This window comes from Panthera tigris, chromosome B4, assembly GCF_018350195.1.
Source record: "Panthera tigris isolate Pti1 chromosome B4, P.tigris_Pti1_mat1.1, whole genome shotgun sequence".
NCBI lineage: Eukaryota > Metazoa > Chordata > Mammalia > Carnivora > Felidae > Panthera > Panthera tigris.
Genome location: NC_056666.1, coordinates 118,747,760 through 118,767,329, shown reverse-complemented (window position 1 = coordinate 118,767,329; position 19,570 = coordinate 118,747,760). Strand labels below are relative to the sequence as shown.

Here is a 19,570-nt window from a genome sequence, read left to right as displayed (position 1 = left end):
TCTGTCTGCCATTCAGTAAAACTCACACATTTGCATCTGTTATTCTTGAATTATTTTTGGTTAGGGCTCTTCTTCTTTATTAAAAATCTCTACCCAGTAATGTTACCTTTATAGCTAATTTAGAATGCTAACCCTGGTAGACTGGGTTATAAATATCAGAGGGGAAAGGGATTTCTTGTGCCTAATAATATTTTTGTTTGGAATAAGCCCTGCAAATGAGAAATGAATTATCTTGACTTCAAGATTGCGATGCAGTTTCTGTATTTTGCAGTAATTCAGAAAGGAAAAAAAAATATCTCACAGAGGTTCATTTTGATACAGCATGTTAAAGAAAGAGAATAATTATTCTCAAAACCCTGTAAAGCTTTACATCAGAAGCATTTATCTGTGTTGCATTTAGAAAAGAAGAAAGGAAAGAGAAGAAAAGGAGAGGAAAAAAGAAACCTGTAGTGAGCTCCGCTATAAGCTATAGTTAAAGCTTTACATTTCCTGGTGTCTTTTGAAACGTAAAATTCCACAACAAATAGCCCTGTAACGTATAACCAGTATGAAGATTCAATTGAGATTTAAGCACTTTGGTTTGCTTTTGAGTCTTGCTATTTTCTGCATTTGTTTTGACTGCTCTCATCATTCAGGATTGACGCTTGGATGGGTGTGTAGGAGGAAGCAGCAGCAGCAGGCTTACAGCTTGCAGACAAAAAAAAATCTGCCTTATCTGATGGCTATTATTGAAAATGCGAGGTGTAGCCTGGGCTGGGTAATGAAGGGGAGCGAGCGAGGGGGAGCAGGGAGCATGGAGCTGCATACTGATGAGTGTAGGAGTACTTGATAAAAAGAATTCTGGCTGCTGGCCGTGCATTGCTCATTGTGGAGTACTCCAACAATCACATAGAACGCAGACCAGCCTAAGCTGACAGCTTGATATGCCTTCTTCTGCTGCCTGGTTTTGGGGGCTGTATGACGTACTGGTCGGTAGTAAAGATTAATATGTAAGAAATGTGGAGCTAGGATCAAGTCATACTCCACAGCCTGCCTGGCAAACTATGTTTTACTTCTGACTTTGCTCTCTCGCTGAGAACATTAATCTGTCAAGCTGGCGGGCTCCTTTGATAGCAACTTTCCCAGGAGCATGATGTGGCAATGCCACCTCTCAGCCCAGGACTACCGCTATTACCCAGTGGACGGCTACTCCCTGCTTAAACGCTTCCCTCTTCATCCTCTTACAGGACCCAGATGCCCCGTCCAAACAGTGGGACAATGGTTGGAAAGCATTGGGCTACCTCAGTACGAGAACCACCTGATGGCTAATGGATTTGACAATGTACAGTTTATGGTAAGACGCTCTCTGTGTCCATGGAGCTGCCTTTTGTCTGTCTTTGCTTCTTATGTGTCTTACACGGCTCAGAGGCAGCCTGATTTGCACCAAAACCGGTCAATTTATATATGTAACTGCATCAGAAAATTGGATGCCCTTAGGACTGAACTTACTGTGTACATATAGACACTTGCTGAAAAATGAGATCTACGGGCATCCATATACATATGTATTATATGAATGAACCGGTGAGAGTACTATTTATAGGCAGTGAAAGAAGATTAACATTTATATTCTCCCTGTCATTCTTTGTGTGCTTTTTATAAATTTGTAATCTCAGAATACCCAGTTAGATTATAGTACTCTTTGGTCAATTCTAGTTTCCTAAAACATATTTTTTTCATTTGAGCATCAGCATTTCATGATTAATTTGACAATCTGTTATGTTTACGGTGTGAAGATTATTTTTTTTCTGATAATTGTTCGATAAGCAGTTTAAATTGTGTGGATGACCTTTAATTTGTTAGCAAACTGCTTCAGATGGTCAATTATGGAGAACATTCACTTACTTACATATGCTGATTGAAGAGCACTGAAGTGTTTTTTATTACTTTAGGTAGAAAACAAACACTTCCATCAATTACCTGTCTGTTTAGAAAGAGAGGCTGATGGACCAAATACATTCATATACTTCTAAATACTAGTCTGCATGCAGTCTAAACCCGGTGTGTGCAAACTTCTCACTGTGATGAATATAGGCGAGGAAGGAGGGTGGGGAGATGTGCGGACCCATAATACAGCTTTCTAATCATTCATATATCTCCCCCAGTGCTCATCAGTTTCCCTTGTTAAGCTACGTCACAGTCCTTATTACCTTTCCTTGCTTTTAAGTTCCCATCACATATATTACTGATCCCTAAATTTAGAGGGAGCTACATAATATAAGCATATAGCACACAAATGGCTTGAAGAAATAATTAATAGCTATTTCCAAATAAAATGCTGGGGCTGACATCTGAAGCTTATTCATACGAGAACTGGTAACAGAATATGACAGCTAGTTATGTTTTTTTTTAATTTCCATTTGAGATGACTTTTCTCCGAGCTTAACTTGACTATTACAGATTTAAAAATTGGTCAAATTGTTAAACTTCTGCCTCTTTTCCAAAAAAAGTGTATCCTCCATGAGCTTTTTTAAAAAGCTACATAAATGTAAGAAGATGTATGAGCTCAAAGTAATTGTATGCATAGAACTCTTTATGAACCTGTTTTTTATAATAGGATATGCAGCTACTGTTATTTTTCTCATGTTAAAGAGAACTGTCACTGATTAGACAGACAAGATATTGTGGGTATTGAAACAGGAAAAAAAGTGAAATGTCTTCAGTTGCTATGACAGTCTTAGGACACTGAGAAGATTTAGGACAGGCTTAGGACACTAAACAGAGAATACTAAGCATTTGGGGAACTATCAAACAGGATGGAGATCTTTTCATGGTTATTTATATTTACTGTACATTTTGATGTCTTTATTCTTTCTCTCTGACTCTACCTGTGATAAGACTTTCTCATTCCCATTCTTCATACTCTTGTCCAAATTTATTCTGATCCCATGAGAAGTTAGGTCTTTGGATTCTGGCTACTTCCAAATATTTTAATTCAGCATAATTTTCCTCTGAATATTAAACACATTTGAGCAAATATAACCCCTTTTTGAAAGCCTAAAACTGAAAGGTTAATTAAACAAGTTTCAAATAAGCATTTGGAGGTCTTAAAACAACGTTCAGGAATGAATTATGTATAAGCATTCCAAAGTGTATCTGGGAGGCAAAAATCCTGGGTGTATGTGACAAAACCAAGGTTTGAGCTTCTCCATAGATTATTGTCTTTATTTTTTCAATTCTAAGTTTTATATATAATTTTCCAGAAAATTAGAAAACAGTTAATGCAAATAAGTCAAATACTTTCTTCATGAGACAGTTAATTTAAAAAATAAAAACTTTGATCATTTAGAGGAGCTAATTATGAAAATTGAGCTAATCATAAAATGGTGTCATCAATTGTTGCTTTATCTGCTGCTATACACTATTTACTACTAGTGTCATAAAAAATCAGTTTCTACATTTACAAAATTTATTGATTGATTTCCATAATCAAACTTATTTCATTATGAATTTAGTTAAGTATACCAATATAATCAGCCCACTTTAAGAAACAGATTTCATTAATGGGGTGAAATATTTGTTAGACCTGTTTAGTCTCCACTCAGTATCATATTCTAGCTTTTATTTTTCTTGAAGCACATTCTGACCTGCATTTATTCATCCTGTTGCCTAAGCAACAAGCACCACACTCCCATTAACTGTGATGTAGTGCAGGTCTTATTAGCTTTTTAGAACAAGACAGTAGAGACATCAAAAGGGTATAATTAATGTTGCTTGAAACTTCATTGTACATCCGCGCATAGTTATACTTTATTTAGGAAACATTCTCAAGAGTTATTTTTTTTATTTAATCAATATTCCATTATTGAATGTTTTCTATATAAGTGACTTCCAAAGTATTTATTGAAAGCTTAAATATTTTTTACCAACTCTGTTCTACATACTCTCACACGTAAATACAATATATGGATGATTTATCCACATGGCTATGATTAACTGTAATAAAGATTTCTTATATCAATTCCTAGACATAGTTAGAAAAAGCAGGACTCCCATTTATTTTTGTATCTCTATCAATTATTACTTCTCCTTTGGGCCCTTAATGCTTATCCATGATTTTATTGATGCATGAATTTTTTTTCAGTGCCTAAAATCAAAATACCAAACTTTTTCTTTATGTACCTGGTCCTGCTTTGCTGACATTTGTGCACATAGTTTTGACTTTCTTGTATCATTAAATATATAAAATAAATTGAAATTGATCCAATTAAATAACTACAAAACTATATCAGGTGACCTAAGACTTTGGGAGAGTCAGATCTATGTTGCACTCAAAAGCCCCTTTAACACAGAATTTTTCATCTGAAGACTTATCCAAGCCCCACTTACCTGCTCATCCCCTCTGAAGTCATACATCATCAGCTCCCCCCTTGTAAGACATATGCTGTTCACTAGCCTCTGGGAATGCTGCCGGGGCCCTAAAATATATGTGTTTCAACATTACTTTTTTTTTTTAAACCAAGGAGTTTTGATATGAAGTGTTTAATGTACAAAATGTATATGCTTATTTACTTCCTTATTGTGCAATTTCTATCATCCTCTCCTTTTTCCAAGTCTGATGACTGCTTGCTAAATTTTAAGTCTCAAACTATCTATTCTTATCTTGATGACTGCTCATTTGTACTCTCCTCCCCCCATCCTCTACAGCTATTTCCTCTCCTTTCCCTCTTTCTTTTATCCTCAAAGGTCCAACTCAATCCCTGCCTTGTTTATGTAGCTTTCCTTAATGACGCTAGTCCTTTGGAGCCTCTCATTTCTCTGAACTCATGTAGTGGTTGTATTCAGTATGAAAAATTACATTTGGCATGCCATTATTCACTCTCTAGAATTAAAAGTTTTCACTTGTATATATCTTGTCTCTCCCACTAGACTAGAAACTCTTCAAGTCCATGTTCTGTGTGTTCAATTGCCTTGCCTTTATCACAAGTCCTACCATAATGCTGTGTATATAGACATCATCCCATGACAACTAGACACACAGCAGACTGTTGTAGATGGATCACCAGCCTCTTGTTTAAACTGGAAGCCTTGTTTTACCAATGGAACATGAAGTTTTAGCCCCCTTCATTCATTCATTCATTCATGCAACAAACTCTTAAACATCTTGTATGTGCTAGAAACAGTGTTAATTCCTGGGAATGTAACCATGAACAATACATGCTTCTTGACCTCTATTAGGTTACAATATTGCTCTCAGACCTACATATCATTTGCATGCATGTTAGACACTCATTCCATCATGTGCTCACACACACACATACACTCTATCACAGGGATCTTGCCCTCATTCTTTTATATAATCACCATCCTTCAGCACATTACTTACTAACAATTGCTTTTCCAGCAATAAAGTACAGTAGGCAATGGAAGAAATAAAATTTCTCATAGCAGGGGTAAAGAAAGATAAAGATACCGATAACAACAAAACACTGACAGTGTTATGGTAGATTTATGGTCCAAAAACTGAATCAAGAAGTTTATATTATTGGAGGAGGACTGACTCATATCCTCACCAGGATAACTAGCTAGTAGTTATATTTGTAAACTCTAATCAAAAAAAGGGAAAAAATGAAATTATGCCAACTCATTTTTTTTAACACTTCCTATGTTTGGCTTAGGATGCTTTGACCATTATTAAAATGTCCAAAATGCAGCCCTTACAGAGTAAAAAATAAAAATAATTCCAGAAGCCCTATGTGGTTTGGCATTTTTGTACATTTGGGTGAGTAGCATTCATAAAGGACTTCCTGAAGGTCAGCATGAGTAGTGCCTATTAGAAACTGAAGTAAAGCCACAGAGCTCTTGGAAGTCATCCATTTGGACAAAAGATTTAAGAAAGAGTCACCTTATAAGTATGTAGTTGAAATTTCCTTTTCCATTTTGTGGTGCATTTTATATGCTAATGCGCTTACTTCTCTTTTCCTCTTTTACATAACTTTTCTGTAGTAAGAGCACCATTTGCAGTTGACCTGACAAAATGACCTTTTATGTGTCTTAGCAGCATTATGATCCAAGAAAGAAGTTAAACTTGTGAAGCAGAAAAATAAATTGTCCCTAAAGGCCAAGACTAATAACCCCCAGGATGATTTCTTGTTTCAAATATTTCTTAAGAAAATTTTATAAAGTTACTGATATTTCAAGGTCCAAGAGAAAAATACCTGCCACACTCTCCACTTCATCCTGTTTCTGCAACAGTGCAGGCTCTGAAGTGGGTGGCTTTATGGTGAATGTGCAGCCATAATTTTACAAACTCAGTCCAGTAGTTACACATCCACTTCTGCAAAATAAAAAAAAATTATTCTTTTTTCAACTACAGGCATTTAAAGTCTGTTGGCATCCAAAAGTCAAAGTCAGGAGGGAGTCATTCTTTATCTGGACAACAGCTTAATTACAAATGTAATAGGCAACAGCCTCGCAGTGGTGTGAGAGAGAACTCAAGTAAGACTTCTCATTTCCACTGCCTTGCTTCTCTATGATTCGGTTTACTCATCTGTAAAATCAACCTAATGAGGGATCTAGGAGAAATGTTCTTTGGACTTGTTATTTAATATTTTGAACCATTTAAAGTTTCAGGGTACAATATTGGTGCTGGCAGAGCTGTTAATTGTTTCTGTAGATCTCATTAGCCGTGGAAGGACACTGATTGCTTGTGCAGTGGAAAGTCAGAAATGAAGGCATGTTCAGGGATGACCATCTTAGAAGAATGGCTTTCAGAAAAAACATTAGCTGAAATTCTAATCTGGTGATAGTGAGGAGGCCTTTTCTTCCACCTAGATGTTATTGCAGTTACCTTTTTAAGCATTAAAATAAGCTGCCCCATTTTCTAATAATGCAGTACTACGACTCCCATTACTAACTGCTGCTCACATGAATTGGCCTTTAATTTAGTCATGTAGCATATTTGCATAATTTCATCTCCAGTATTGCTTCAAATGACCAGATATTTGGGATGAAGAATTTACTTCATGAATCAGAAAACTTATTCAAACTGCTGAATTCAGACTAATTTTAAGAAATCCAGCCACAATTATATTTTTTGCTTCTTTAAAAAGACAGTTCTCTCAAACATGTGTTCACAGGCAATGACCTCCATTTTCTCACTCCCATCACCTCCTTAACCCCTATAATCCTGCCTGCTTCCCAGATCTTCTGCTAAAATTGTTCTCTTTGAAGTCAGCTGTGACCTGCTTCTTGCCAAATCCCAGCCCCCTTTCTTCTCACTTCATTTCTCTTGCCCTCGTTACAATGTCTTATTTTCAGCACCCAATCTTTATTGACATTTACTCCCTTATTGATATTTGCTAGGGTTCTGTGACATTACACTGCCCTTTCCAATCATTCCTGTTCCTAATCCTCCTCCCACCTCTAAATGTGCACGGTGCTCTACCTGTCCATCCATTAGAGAGATCATTAGTTCTCATGGATCCATAGCTGTCCCTACTCTGCCTCTTTCTACCTGGCTTCCAATACTGTCCAGCTACTCAATAAACATTTCCATATACGTGTATGCATGCAAAGCATTTAGCACAGACTTGGCATAGAACAAATGCCCAACAAATGTTAAGTATTACTGCAGCCAGAGTGCTCTTTCTAAAGCACACGTTTGCTTTAACACTACTCTGCTTAAAATAATTCAGTGATTCTCAGTTACTTACGGGAGATTATGTTTCCAAAATCCTTAATATGGCTTTCATATTCAGGATCCTTTATGGCCCCAATTTAATTTTCAGCCTCTTCTGTTACCATTTTCTCTCTACAGTTCTAGGGCCATGTATAAATACCATGTATTTATTTTTCACTGCCTGGCCTTTGCACCTGCCGCTCTCTGCCAAGAATGACCTTCCTTCCCCTCTTAACTCCTTTTTACCCTTTAGTTCTCAGCCTGGTTGTCACTTCTTTTAGCTGTCACTTCTTCCCTGACCCTCCAAGCATGGGTCAAGAATGCTTCTTCTGTAGTTCCCTTTCTTACAACTTTTTTTACTGTGCCATATTAGCTATTTACATGTCCACCTACCTACACACACAAATAATAGAACAGGGGTCAGCAAACTTGTTTTGTCAAAGGCCAGATAGTAAATATATTTAGGCTTTGATAATCATATGGTCTCTGTTGCAACTATTCACCTCTGCTGTTTTAGTATGAAAAGAGCCAGAGACAATATATAAATGATGGATGTGACTATGTTCCAATAAAGCTTTATTTACAAAAATGCAGATTTGGTCAAGGAGCCATAGTTTGCTGCTTGATTAATGTACTCAATTATTTTTAACTCCTTGAGAATTAGAAATATGTTTTGATCCTCTATATCTCCAGAGACAACCCATGGCTTACACATGTAGGCACAGTAAATGTTTGCTGAAAGGAGGAAGAAAAAAGCAAACAAGGATGAGTAAAAGAAAGAGAGAAGGAAAAAGAGAGTAAGGGAATCTGGCAAGTGGCTACAGCAAGGTTCCTGAAGGCCTGTTTGGTTTAAAGAGAACCCAGTCAATAGTTGAGGATATTCAGAGCAAAAGCCAGCCTTCAGGAGTCTCATAAGAGCTAGAGAGGGTGTTTTTGCTCTAACCAATCAGATGGGAGTATATTTTCAGCAAGGGAAATGCACAGGCATAGGAACTAGAAAAACACAGCTGCAAAGGGAGCCTGTAGTTCACACTCTTTGGAATTCCTTTATCTTCCTTCTTCACCTAATTGTGCAGCATTGTTCATGATTCAGCTTGAGCATCACTTCCTCCAGGAAGTATTTCCTTATACCACCCTGTCATCTGGCTGTCATAATCACTCTGTCCCTGTGCACCCCAGCACCCTGCTCTTAGCCCTATGCTAATCTGTATTATATTGCACTGTAATTATATGTTCAGATGTCTACCTCCCACCCTAAAATATGAGTTCCTTTAGAGGCAGAGACCAGGTCTTATTTATCTCTGTATTCCTAAAGCCTAGTAGAGTACCTGGCATATAGTGGCTTCTGATAAACATTGATTGAATGGAATTTTAAAGTTCTGTTTGGTTTCATATAAATTATCCCCTGTAATTCTCACCGTATCCTTTTCAGTAAGTATTATTATCTCCATAGTTATAAATGAAGAGAATTATTTTAATATTATTATTATTATTATATTCATAAATGAAACTCAACAAGGCTAAAAAAAAATTGCCAGTACCACCTGGATTTCAAAACCAAACCTTTTTATTCTAAAAGTCCCTGCTCAATTCACTAAGACCATATTTATTTCATCATTCTTCCTATCACTCATTCAGTGACTGTTAAGAGAGCCCCTGTTAAATTGTAGACATGGAACAGGACACCAGCCCTGCCCTTGAAGCACTCCCAGTTAGTTGTCCTTCTGGTCCTTTGAGGTACTTCTTTTTCTCACTTCTTAATTTTCTACCTCATCCCCACTACTTCTCAAGAGGGCCTCTGCTTTAATCAGACTAGAACACTCACTGCCAAATATATACCTTTACTTTCTTCATAATTTCCCTTCTACCTAACATAGCTTATCTCCTCCAAATTGCCTATTCAAGAAAAACCCATTCCTCAAGGCCCTGCCCCCCACCCCACCCCCTCTGTGGAGACTTCTTCTACTGATTTGGATTCTACCCACCTCTGCAGCTTCATCTTTTACCCCTCTTAAGCTCTAGCTGTGTTGAATTATTACAATTCTACAACCGAGCCATACCTAATCACACATCCAAGTCTTTGCACACAGCATCTTATACACACTGTTCTCTACTCAGTTCCCTTCCTGCATTCATTCTTAGCCTGGTAACCCTTACTTCAAAAGCCCAGATCAGAGGTTCCTTCTTGGGAGCCTTTTACAAATTCTGTTGTGGTATTGCTCAACTACCCTTCACTGGCTTCCCATGGCACCCTATACACATCCTTGAATGGAGCAGGCTTATCACACAGGCGGAATTATCTGCTTCTTTACCTCTTTCCCCTGAAAGGAAGAACAATGTTTTGGTCAGTATTATTTTCCTAGTACATAATAGGTCCTTGTATAGTTTGCTATAGCTGCCTTAACCAACTGCCACAAACTGTGTGCTGTAGACAACAGAAATTTATTGTCACAGTTCTGGAGGCCAGAAGTCCAAGGTCAAGGTGTTGGCAAGCCTGGTTCCTCTGAGGGATATGAGAGGAGGCTCTGTTCTAGGCCTTCACTTGCCAGTAGTCTTCTCCCTGTGTTTTCAAATCACAAATGTGTGTGTGCGTGTGTGTGTGTGTGTGTGTGTGTGTGTGTGTCCAAATTTCCTCTTCTTATAAGGGCACCAGTCATATTGGATTAGGTTCCACACTAATGGCCTCATTTTTAACTTGATTACCTCAGTAAAGACCTTATCTCCAAATAAAGTCACATTCTGAGGGACTGGGGTTAGGACTTCAACATACGAATTTATGAGGAACACAATTAAGCCCATAAAAGTTCTTAATAAATATGTGTACATGCATATCCTTTATTATCCTTCATGTTGCTAAGCACAGTCCATAACAGTCACACAATAAGTACTTGATTAATTGAATTAATCTTAATATACTTGAGGTTTACATGAGATTTAAAATGTTCAAAGAATCTGATGTTATTCTTTCATCTATGATAAATGCAATCTTCCTGATAACTTATAGTTTTGCATGCATGGGTAATCATGTACAAGGTCACACTGCTAGTCAACAGGAGAAGCAGCAGGGCCACAGCTGAGAACTTCCTACCTCTCTAGCCCTGCACTCTTTCTATTATACTTTGCAGCTCTGCTGGCCCCTATATAAATCACATTTATAGGAAATATTCGTTTGTTTTCCATCTTTATGATGACTATTGATAACCATTTGGTAGAAAAGCCTAAGGGAATAGATGATTAGATAAGTCATGTTTTATAGGAAGAAAAGAAAATATAACCAATTTAATAAAATAACTACTATTTTATCACAAAATTGTTATATATATTTTTACTACATTCTATTTACCTCTCCCACAAATGTTATGAAGTATGTAGTATTATTCCAGTTTACCAATTACAAAACTTAAAGAGAGACCAAATATCTGGCCCAAAGCACTCAAGATTCAAACCCTGGTCACAGTCCAAAGGGGAAAAAAATCAAGATTTGCTGGGGAAACATAATGTAGGTGAGCTAAGAAAGGTATGGGTTCTCAACAAACAAAAATAACATAAGCATCCCTTGTTCTTGGAGGGATTATTCAGAGTACCAAGAAGAAAGGTGAGAGAGAAGAAAAACCTTGCCTCATGTAGAGATGAGGAAGTCCAGACTAAGGAATCTCCCACCCTAAATAGGGTTATAAAAATCATGCACCGCCAGGTCAAGTCTGTCCTGAGACTATGAGACTACCTAAGTGGGAGCCATTCCATGCATACATGAGACACCACAGCAAACAGGAGTAGTGTTCATGGAAGCCATGATTTACCTTTCAGAATAATCTTTTCTAAAGTGTAATGAGTTGTCATTATGAATTGCTACATATTTTTATCCACCAGAAAACTCAAGCTAAAGAACACAGAAATAACCTTCCAGGTCATTGCCTGGACATGTTACTGACTTCATCCCAGACTTCCTCATCTGGTCTGTACGTACCATGCACATCACAGACATTGGAAACTATCCAGTCACTTAACAGCATATGATCTAAAAGAGTTTTGAGAAACAAGAGTCCTTATAACTCTACTTAGAAGTTATGGAGGCATATTAGGAGAAGAGAAAAATACGATGAATAATTAATAAAGGCCTCTGAATATCAGGTCATTGATTTCTGCCCCTTGAGTCCACAGAATTAAATTTCAGATTGTTAAACTTTTACCTTCTGTCAGACTGAGTAAAGATGATTAGGATTCATATCCAAAGCATTGTGGAACATCTTGGGTTTATAAGCCAATGTCTGTTTAGATGGCTGGCAAGAAGAATTAGGTTTGTCCTTCCAGAATTTTGAAGGATATCTGAGAATAACAGGCCTAGAATCTAAAGTATCTCAAGTTTATTTGACAGGAGTTATATTACACATTCTTTTATCAGAAAGGAGTAATCCTATAGAGAAGGAGTTGAGCATTTAGTATTCATCAGGCCTATAACTATATAACCCATCCTGTTATCTGCTAGCTCAGAACAAGTGAACAGAAAATACAGGCTGGCCAATATCTACTCCAGATATCCCCTACTCCTTAAAAAAAAAAAAAAAAAAACGCAAGCAGAATCATTCATATCAATTCAATCATTTAAGAACTGCTGGATAAATAACAATGAGGTTCTTTTGATGGCTAATGGAATGGAGGGTATGTTATACAGTAAAAAAAATGTAATCCAATTACTTCCTGGTAATTAATTATGAGGTAGTGGAAATGAGGATACCATATTAAGTTCCTGTTGCACTTCATAGTCTTTAAAACTCTTGTACATATATTATCTCAATTAATCTGGGAGACAATATAAATAAATTCTATTTTTAGTTCTAGCATAAATGGTATAACATTAGGCAAGCCTTCTTCTCTGCAATCTCTGAACAAACTCAGATATAATCTAATTTTTTTAAAAACCCTCCCTCAATCCTATATCTGTTCCGGATGCTACCTGATTTCTCTTCTCTTCACAACCAAGCTTCTCCAAAGAAATGTCCAAATTGCTGGCTTGCACTTCAACTCAATACAATCAAGCCTTGATACAATTAGCCTCTGTCAACATCCTGAAATTATTTATACATGGTGACTAATGAACTTTTAATTCCCCAAGTACAATATATTCTTGCCAATCCTTATTTACTTCATCTTTCTATGGTCTTTGTTTCTGTTGACCACTTGCTTCCTCCTTGGCTTCTGTATCCTCAGCATCTCCTGCCCTGATAGACACCCCTTCTCTGGCTCCTTTGTAGAACTCTCTGCCTCTACCTCCCTAGGGTCTAGCCCTTTTCCTCTTCTCTCACACTCCACACATTCACCTTAGGTTACCTCACTTATATTCAACAAAGGCAAAAATTTTCTACTTCTATTTTGTCTGACACCTCCAATTCAAAGTGTCTAAAAGTGGAAAGATCTTTCCCCCAAAACTTGTTCCATGAGAAAGTGATTAATTGAACAGAATGATGATGAAGGATCAAGTGAAGTGAGACTAGAGAAAGAGCCACCAATCTGGCCACTCAGAGGCCACTAGAAAACTTAACAAGAACACATGCAGTGGAGAAGGGGTACAGAAGCCATATTACATTGGGTGTAAGATGTAGTAGAATGGACAACTATTGAAGGAAGTTTTGCTGAGAATGGGAGCACAGAAATTAGCAAGTAAGTGATTTGGAGGACAAAGGAAGATGGTTTTAAACTGGGGAGATTGGAGTCATGTTTTGCAACTAAAAGGAATGATCAGATAGAAAGGGAGATATTGTTGAGGGGTGCCTGGGTGGCTCAGTCAGTTGAGCATCCAACTCTTGGTTTTGTTTCAAGTCATGATCTCATGGTTCATGAGTTCAAGCCCCGCATCGGGCTCTGCACAGACAGTGCAGAGCCTTCCTGGGATTTTTCTCTCCCTCTCTCTCTCTGCCCCTCCCTGGCTTGCTCTCTCTCTCAAAAAATAAATAAATAAACAAAATTTTTTTTTAAAAAGAAAGGGAGATATTGATATTGGTGAAGAAAGAAGGAGTGAATGAATGAATGAAGGTGAGAGGGGTTGCAATCCCGAGATAAGTAGAGGAATTGTCTTTGATGGGGATGTTCCTATTGTAAAGGAAGGAAGACAGGAGATAGGAACTATAATGATTTTTATAGAGATGAAAATATGGATATATATTTCCTCTAGTGGTTTCTATTTTCTAGAGAATTATGATACAAGGATGTGGATGATTTGAAGATGGAGGAGATATAAAGAGTCACTTCAGAAAATGGGGAAGGGAATTTACTAGGAAAATGAAGTAGAACTATAGGGCTATGTCAAGGGCTTGTTTGAGATTTTTCATTATGCTAGTAGGAATTAGAAAGAAGACTACACTTTAAGGCACAGGATGCCTTTCGAAGTCTGGCTGTTTCTCCTACTTGGTGTGAGATTATGGGCTGGTCTCTTAACCTCCATGAGCATCAGTTTCCCAAGTGCAAATAGAAGATAGTACTACCTGGTTCTCAAGGTTGTGGTGAGAATCAGATTAAGGCTAGCTCTGTGCTTTCCAGTAAGCAGTGAATCATGATGGTGACAAGAGTCTTGTTCCATTTAGCTGTTAAGCCACTTTGGAATTACTGACAGCACAATGATACACAGAAATTGCCATAAGGCTTCATTTCTCTTGCCTTCATAATACACTGGATATAAGGAAAACGTTTACATGAATTATGCTAGGAACACCAAAATACTTATAACCCACCTATCTCATGACCTAATATTAACAGGTGTTGGAAAGCTATGCAACCTTAATTCACTCTTATTCACCACAGACCTTGATTAATCTAGACTATACATACACTCAAAGAATTGAACCCTTCAGGTTTAGTGGGCATGCAGCAGTGCATGCTGTTGACAGAGTACTATGGGACTTGCAAGGAACCACACTGCATTTAGCGCTTTCCCTAAGAAGCATACTCAAGGACACTCACCTGCTCACAGCAATAAAATGTTGCCTTAATTATGGTTGATCAAATTGTGATAATTTTTAGGAGTATGTTTAAATATTCAAGAGTCTAGTAGCTTTGTCCTCAAGTGTACCTAGCCTAAATTTGCATCCGGACTATAAAGTATATTAACAAATATTATGAAGTGTATTAACAAACAAAGAATATGAAGACTAAAGCATTTTGAAATATAAATCCGTGGTTTCTTAATGTTTATTTTTGAGAGAGAGAGAGAGAGAGAGAGAGAGAGAGAGAGAGAGAGAGAATGAGTGGGGGAGGGGCAGAGAGTAAGGGAGTCACAGAATCAGAAGCAGGCTCCAGGCTCTGAGCTGTCAGCACAGACCCTGTCACTGGGCTTGAACCCACAAGCCATGAGATCATGACCTGAGCCAAAGTCAGACACTTAACTGACTAAGCCACCCAGGTACCCCTAAATCCATGTGTTTTAAACCTGAATGTTTTATCCTTTAACATGTGTTGACAATCTAAAGTAGAAGGTAAGCATTTATAAGGGGGTTCCCAGGAAAATCTTTTTGAATGGATTTCCTGGGAGATTTATCCATTCATTCGTAAGGAAATACCTATTGTGTACCTACTATACTCATCAAACTGTGCCAATTGTGGCAGAGACTACAGAGAGGCATAATACAGGCTCCTGTTAAAGATCCTGTGGTCTACTCAGGGAGCTAAATAGCTGTACACATTCAAATAGCAATAAAGGACAACAGTGTGTTTTCACAGCATAGAACATAACTATGGGAGAAATAAATGTTAGAATCTATGAATTTCTATGAGTCCTGAAAAGGAGGAGAGGTCTATGAGCCAGAGTAGTCAGAGAAGCCTCTCTGAAGGAAGTGAGCTTGGACAGGATTTGTGTAAACAGAGAAGAATGGGACCAGTGATATAAGATTAAACAAAATCATGAACAAAGGTGGTGGGATTGCAAAATGCATGTATGGTTTGAACAAAAGAAATGACTGGCTGGTACAACCCTAGGGATCATGTAATGCCTCTGTGAAGGAAAGAGTTACCTACCTGTGACATCATGGTTCAGATGCTACTCAGGCTCCATATGGAAAGACAGCTTAATGATCCATCCTATCTGTGCCCAGATAGGCTCACCCAGATGGCAGCACACACGTGCACATCACACATACAGACAGCAAAGGAGGATGAGCATAGAAACATCTGTCTGGCTGATTGACCTTCTATTTCCAGGTAATCCTGAAGAAAACAAAGTTACTTGAGTCGCATTAACTGTTTCTCCAAACAAGCCCATCTTCTGAGGACTAGTATACTATTTCAAAGCCAACAGCAAACCTGTGTTCAATAGTTTCATGTCACCTGAAATACCCTCTTATCCTCCATAACTAACTTTATTCACCTGTTAGATCCTTTGCTTCTTCAAAGGTATTCTCTTCTTTACATTATTGATATTTAAAGAAATCATCCTCACTTTCACTATGGAACCATGACCACTGCCAAGACACCTACCAACCTCCTCATCTCTAAAATTCAGCTTGTTTGAAATGTTCCAATAATTCAAATGAAGAAGGATTTGCTTAGCCACCATTTTCACATGCCAGACATTATGTTGGAGCTCCTAAACACAAAGATTGATCATAATAATGAAGATAATAATAATGATAATAATTATAAAAGCTTATATGCTTATATTCTAGGCACTGTTCTAAGTATTTTAGATATATTAACTATTTTAATTCTTTTGGAATGAATAATACACCAGTCTCTCCTCTCCTGAAGCTTACAATCTACTAGAGAAACAAACCTGAAAATAGATTACTTCAGCACAATAATGGATTGTAGCTATAATTCAGAGTAGAGTGGAAGCATGAAAACAAGTGGCTCAAGCAGGGCTCCACAGAAGAGCTCAGATTTACACTAACTCTTGATGGATTGGGAAAATTCGCAGCCTGACAAAGGCTGAGTGATAGAGCAGCCTTTCAGGCAAGTAAACAGCATATAATTAGCATGGAGGCACAGAAGGGGACATCCAGTAGTTTAGGTCCAGCTGGAAGGCAGGGGGCAAAAACAAAAAGAAGTAATACATAAAATCAGAGAGGTCAACATGGGCCAGATCAGGGAGAATCCATTTTTATTCCAACCCAACTTGGATCTCCAGGGCCCTGTGTGTGTAACTGAGAATATGTTATTTCTGTCCATTGATATGTGTGAATCTCTGTTTTTCTTCCTTGCTCCTCACCCTCGGCTCCTTTTAGTTTGCTGTGCCTTGGAGTAAGATCATTGCAGGGTCTTCTCTTTCCTTGTCACCCCTACAGAACCTCCCAGTGAGCATTCAATGTCAATTGACTGACCAGCTAATCATCAGCCTGTGGTTGTTGGTGATTATCTGTGCTGCCTGGCAAGGCCAGGGTCTGGAAATAGTAATCACATTGGTGTCTGTGGCAACTTCTGGTGTCAGAGATCCTGTTAGAAATCATTTTATTGATACTAATTCGGAAGGTTGTTCTTTAGCTCCAGGAAAACAGCGCACATTAAAAAGCTGTAATCAGAGCTTACTATTTCAATAGCAGTCTTCAGAGCCAAAGTGTAGATGCTAAAAATTAAGACTCCTCAGCTTCCTGTTACCCCACAACCAAGACAGTGACAGGACTAAATAGGGTCTTCCTCGTGTCCTAGAGAGCACTCTTGGAAATGAAAAAGAGGAAGAGGCTTAGAAAATGGATGAATGGATGCCCCTGACTGGTTAATTATTTGATTTATTGCCTCACCCTCTTCCAAGAAGGTGGTTTACAATAGACTTAAAAATAATTTAAACAACTCCACTGTAGCAAGGGAATTTGGACAGTAAGATTGGCAGAAAAGGACATACTTTTTAAAAATTTTAGAAGGTATAGCTATATATAGATATATACATATATACAAACACACATATATGTATACATATATGTGTATATATATCGAAACAAATGTACAAATGAAACTTAAATGCAAACGATGTCCTATATCTTCTCCCCACTCCTAACCCCAGTTTCCAGAAACAAACATGTCTGTGCTTAGTGCCTCTGGAAATTATCTCTATATGAGATGCGTATATCCTCAGTTCTCACTCTAGACGTCATTTACTGACAGAGTAAACACTATGAGAGGTGAGGATTTAGCTCATTTATACCATCATCTTTTCTCTCTTCCACCTGCCCCATCCCCAGTAGAGTTGTAGATTGAATCTTGGCCCACAAACTCAGGTTTGAAATATAACTTTTTAATGTATTAAATCAACTTAGTTTTGTCTCCATGCTAGAACTAGTATAAAATTCCACTGCCATCAGTATTGGCTTCTGATAATACTAGAGACCCATGATACTAGAGACCCAAGTGTTGCCAGACAAATAGGGGAATTGTGCTTTGTGGTGGTCCCTGCAAAATCTTCATTGTCCAAGCTTACTGTGGTACCATGAAGTATAGTGTTTCTCTGCTTCCATGCCTCTCATGGGGTATGGGAATGCTTAACAGAGCATACCTCGGTTCCTACTCCCACCCTGATGTGGGTGGGCATCAATGATCATGGCCATACACCATTCACACATTGAATGAATTATGAGAATTATCCTAGAACTTACCTTTTATTTTTAATAATTGTTTGCTTTTTCCTGTTATTTATGATTACTTTTCCTTTCTCTTGCATTTCTGCCCTTATTTGTCCTTAGGTTTTTACAGTCTCCATCATAATGTCTATTTTTCTGGCCTACTTTTTCTTAGGAACCCCCTTTCCCCAGTCTTCCTGCCCCAAGCTGCACTTGTTCTCTGGGGCTGCCTCATATTCGTCATTCTGGAACTCTCTTCATTACATTCCTGAATTGAATCCATTGTTTCTTGGATGTTTTCCTCTCTCTTGATTTAATTTTTTCATACTACTGGAGCACATACTCAGATAACTTTTTTAAAAAAAGCTGAAAAAGACATGACAAGTGAATTTCTAAGCCCCTTTGACTCTAAAAATGCCTATATTCTGCCCCCATAGTTGATTAATATTGTGGTTTAGTGTGTAATTCCAGGCTGTATCTAATTTTTCTCAGAGCTTAGAGTACATTGCTCCTTTGTCTTGTTGCATTTGATGTGGTTGTGGGAAAATCTGAGGTTGGTTCCTTTACGGGTGACCTTTTTCCCTCTCAGAAGCTTTCAGGATCTTCTCTTTATCCTTGGTGTCCTCATGTGTCACTAACTTGTGACTAAGTGGGTATATTTTTCATCCCGTTTCACACTTGTTTGGCACTTTAAATATAAAGATACATTCTGAGAAATTCTATTATTCCTTTGGTCATTTCTATCCTTTTATTTTCTTATTGCCTTTTTGCAGAATTTTATTAGCCAGATATTAGACTTATTCAGTTGTTCCTTGATTTTGCTTACCTTTTCTCTGACATTTACCATCTCTTTCTATTTTTATCTAATACTGTAAGAGATTGAATGCAATCTTTAAATTGATTTTTTTAACTTTGGCAATAAAATGTTTAATTTCCCAAAGCTCTTTCTTCTTCTCTGTTCCTTTTTCATCGCACCCTTTTCTTTTTCCTTACATGTAACATTGCTTTGAATCTGTCAAAGGATGCCAGTCAGAGGTTATTTTTATTTTGAAATTCTCTCCTTTGAATTATCTGTAGAGTTAGTCTTTCTATTGTGCTTTGTTTTTAGCTTGATCTTTCTCAGTCATACCACAGGCTCTCCTTCAATGACTAGTAGCTTGTGGTTTTCTGTTCATATTTCAGGAAGAAGCAGTGGAAAACCTAACTTGGAAGCTCTGTGCACATAAGCACATTTTTTGACTTCCAGGCTTCACTTTGTAGTGAGTAGGATCAGGGTGTCCCAAATACCACCACACTAACTGTTCTAGTTCTCTGAAGAAAGGTTTTTCAGATGTTTTTAGAGAATAAGCATCCATTTTCTTCTTGGCCTAAGGAG

General features: G+C 37.7%; 1 protein-coding gene across 19 annotated transcripts in view; it reads left to right on the top strand.

Moving 5' to 3' along the window:
• The window catches only part of ANKS1B (ankyrin repeat and sterile alpha motif domain containing 1B), a 1,065,991-nt gene that overhangs the window by 688,163 nt on the left and 358,258 nt on the right, over positions 1–19,570 (top strand). For all 19 annotated transcript variants that reach the window (XM_042992986.1, XM_042992985.1, XM_042992982.1 and 16 more), the window contains one exon: positions 1,227–1,333. In XM_042992986.1, the coding sequence (XP_042848920.1) occupies positions 1,227–1,333 (107 nt within the window). The remainder of the gene's footprint in view (positions 1–1,226; positions 1,334–19,570) is intronic.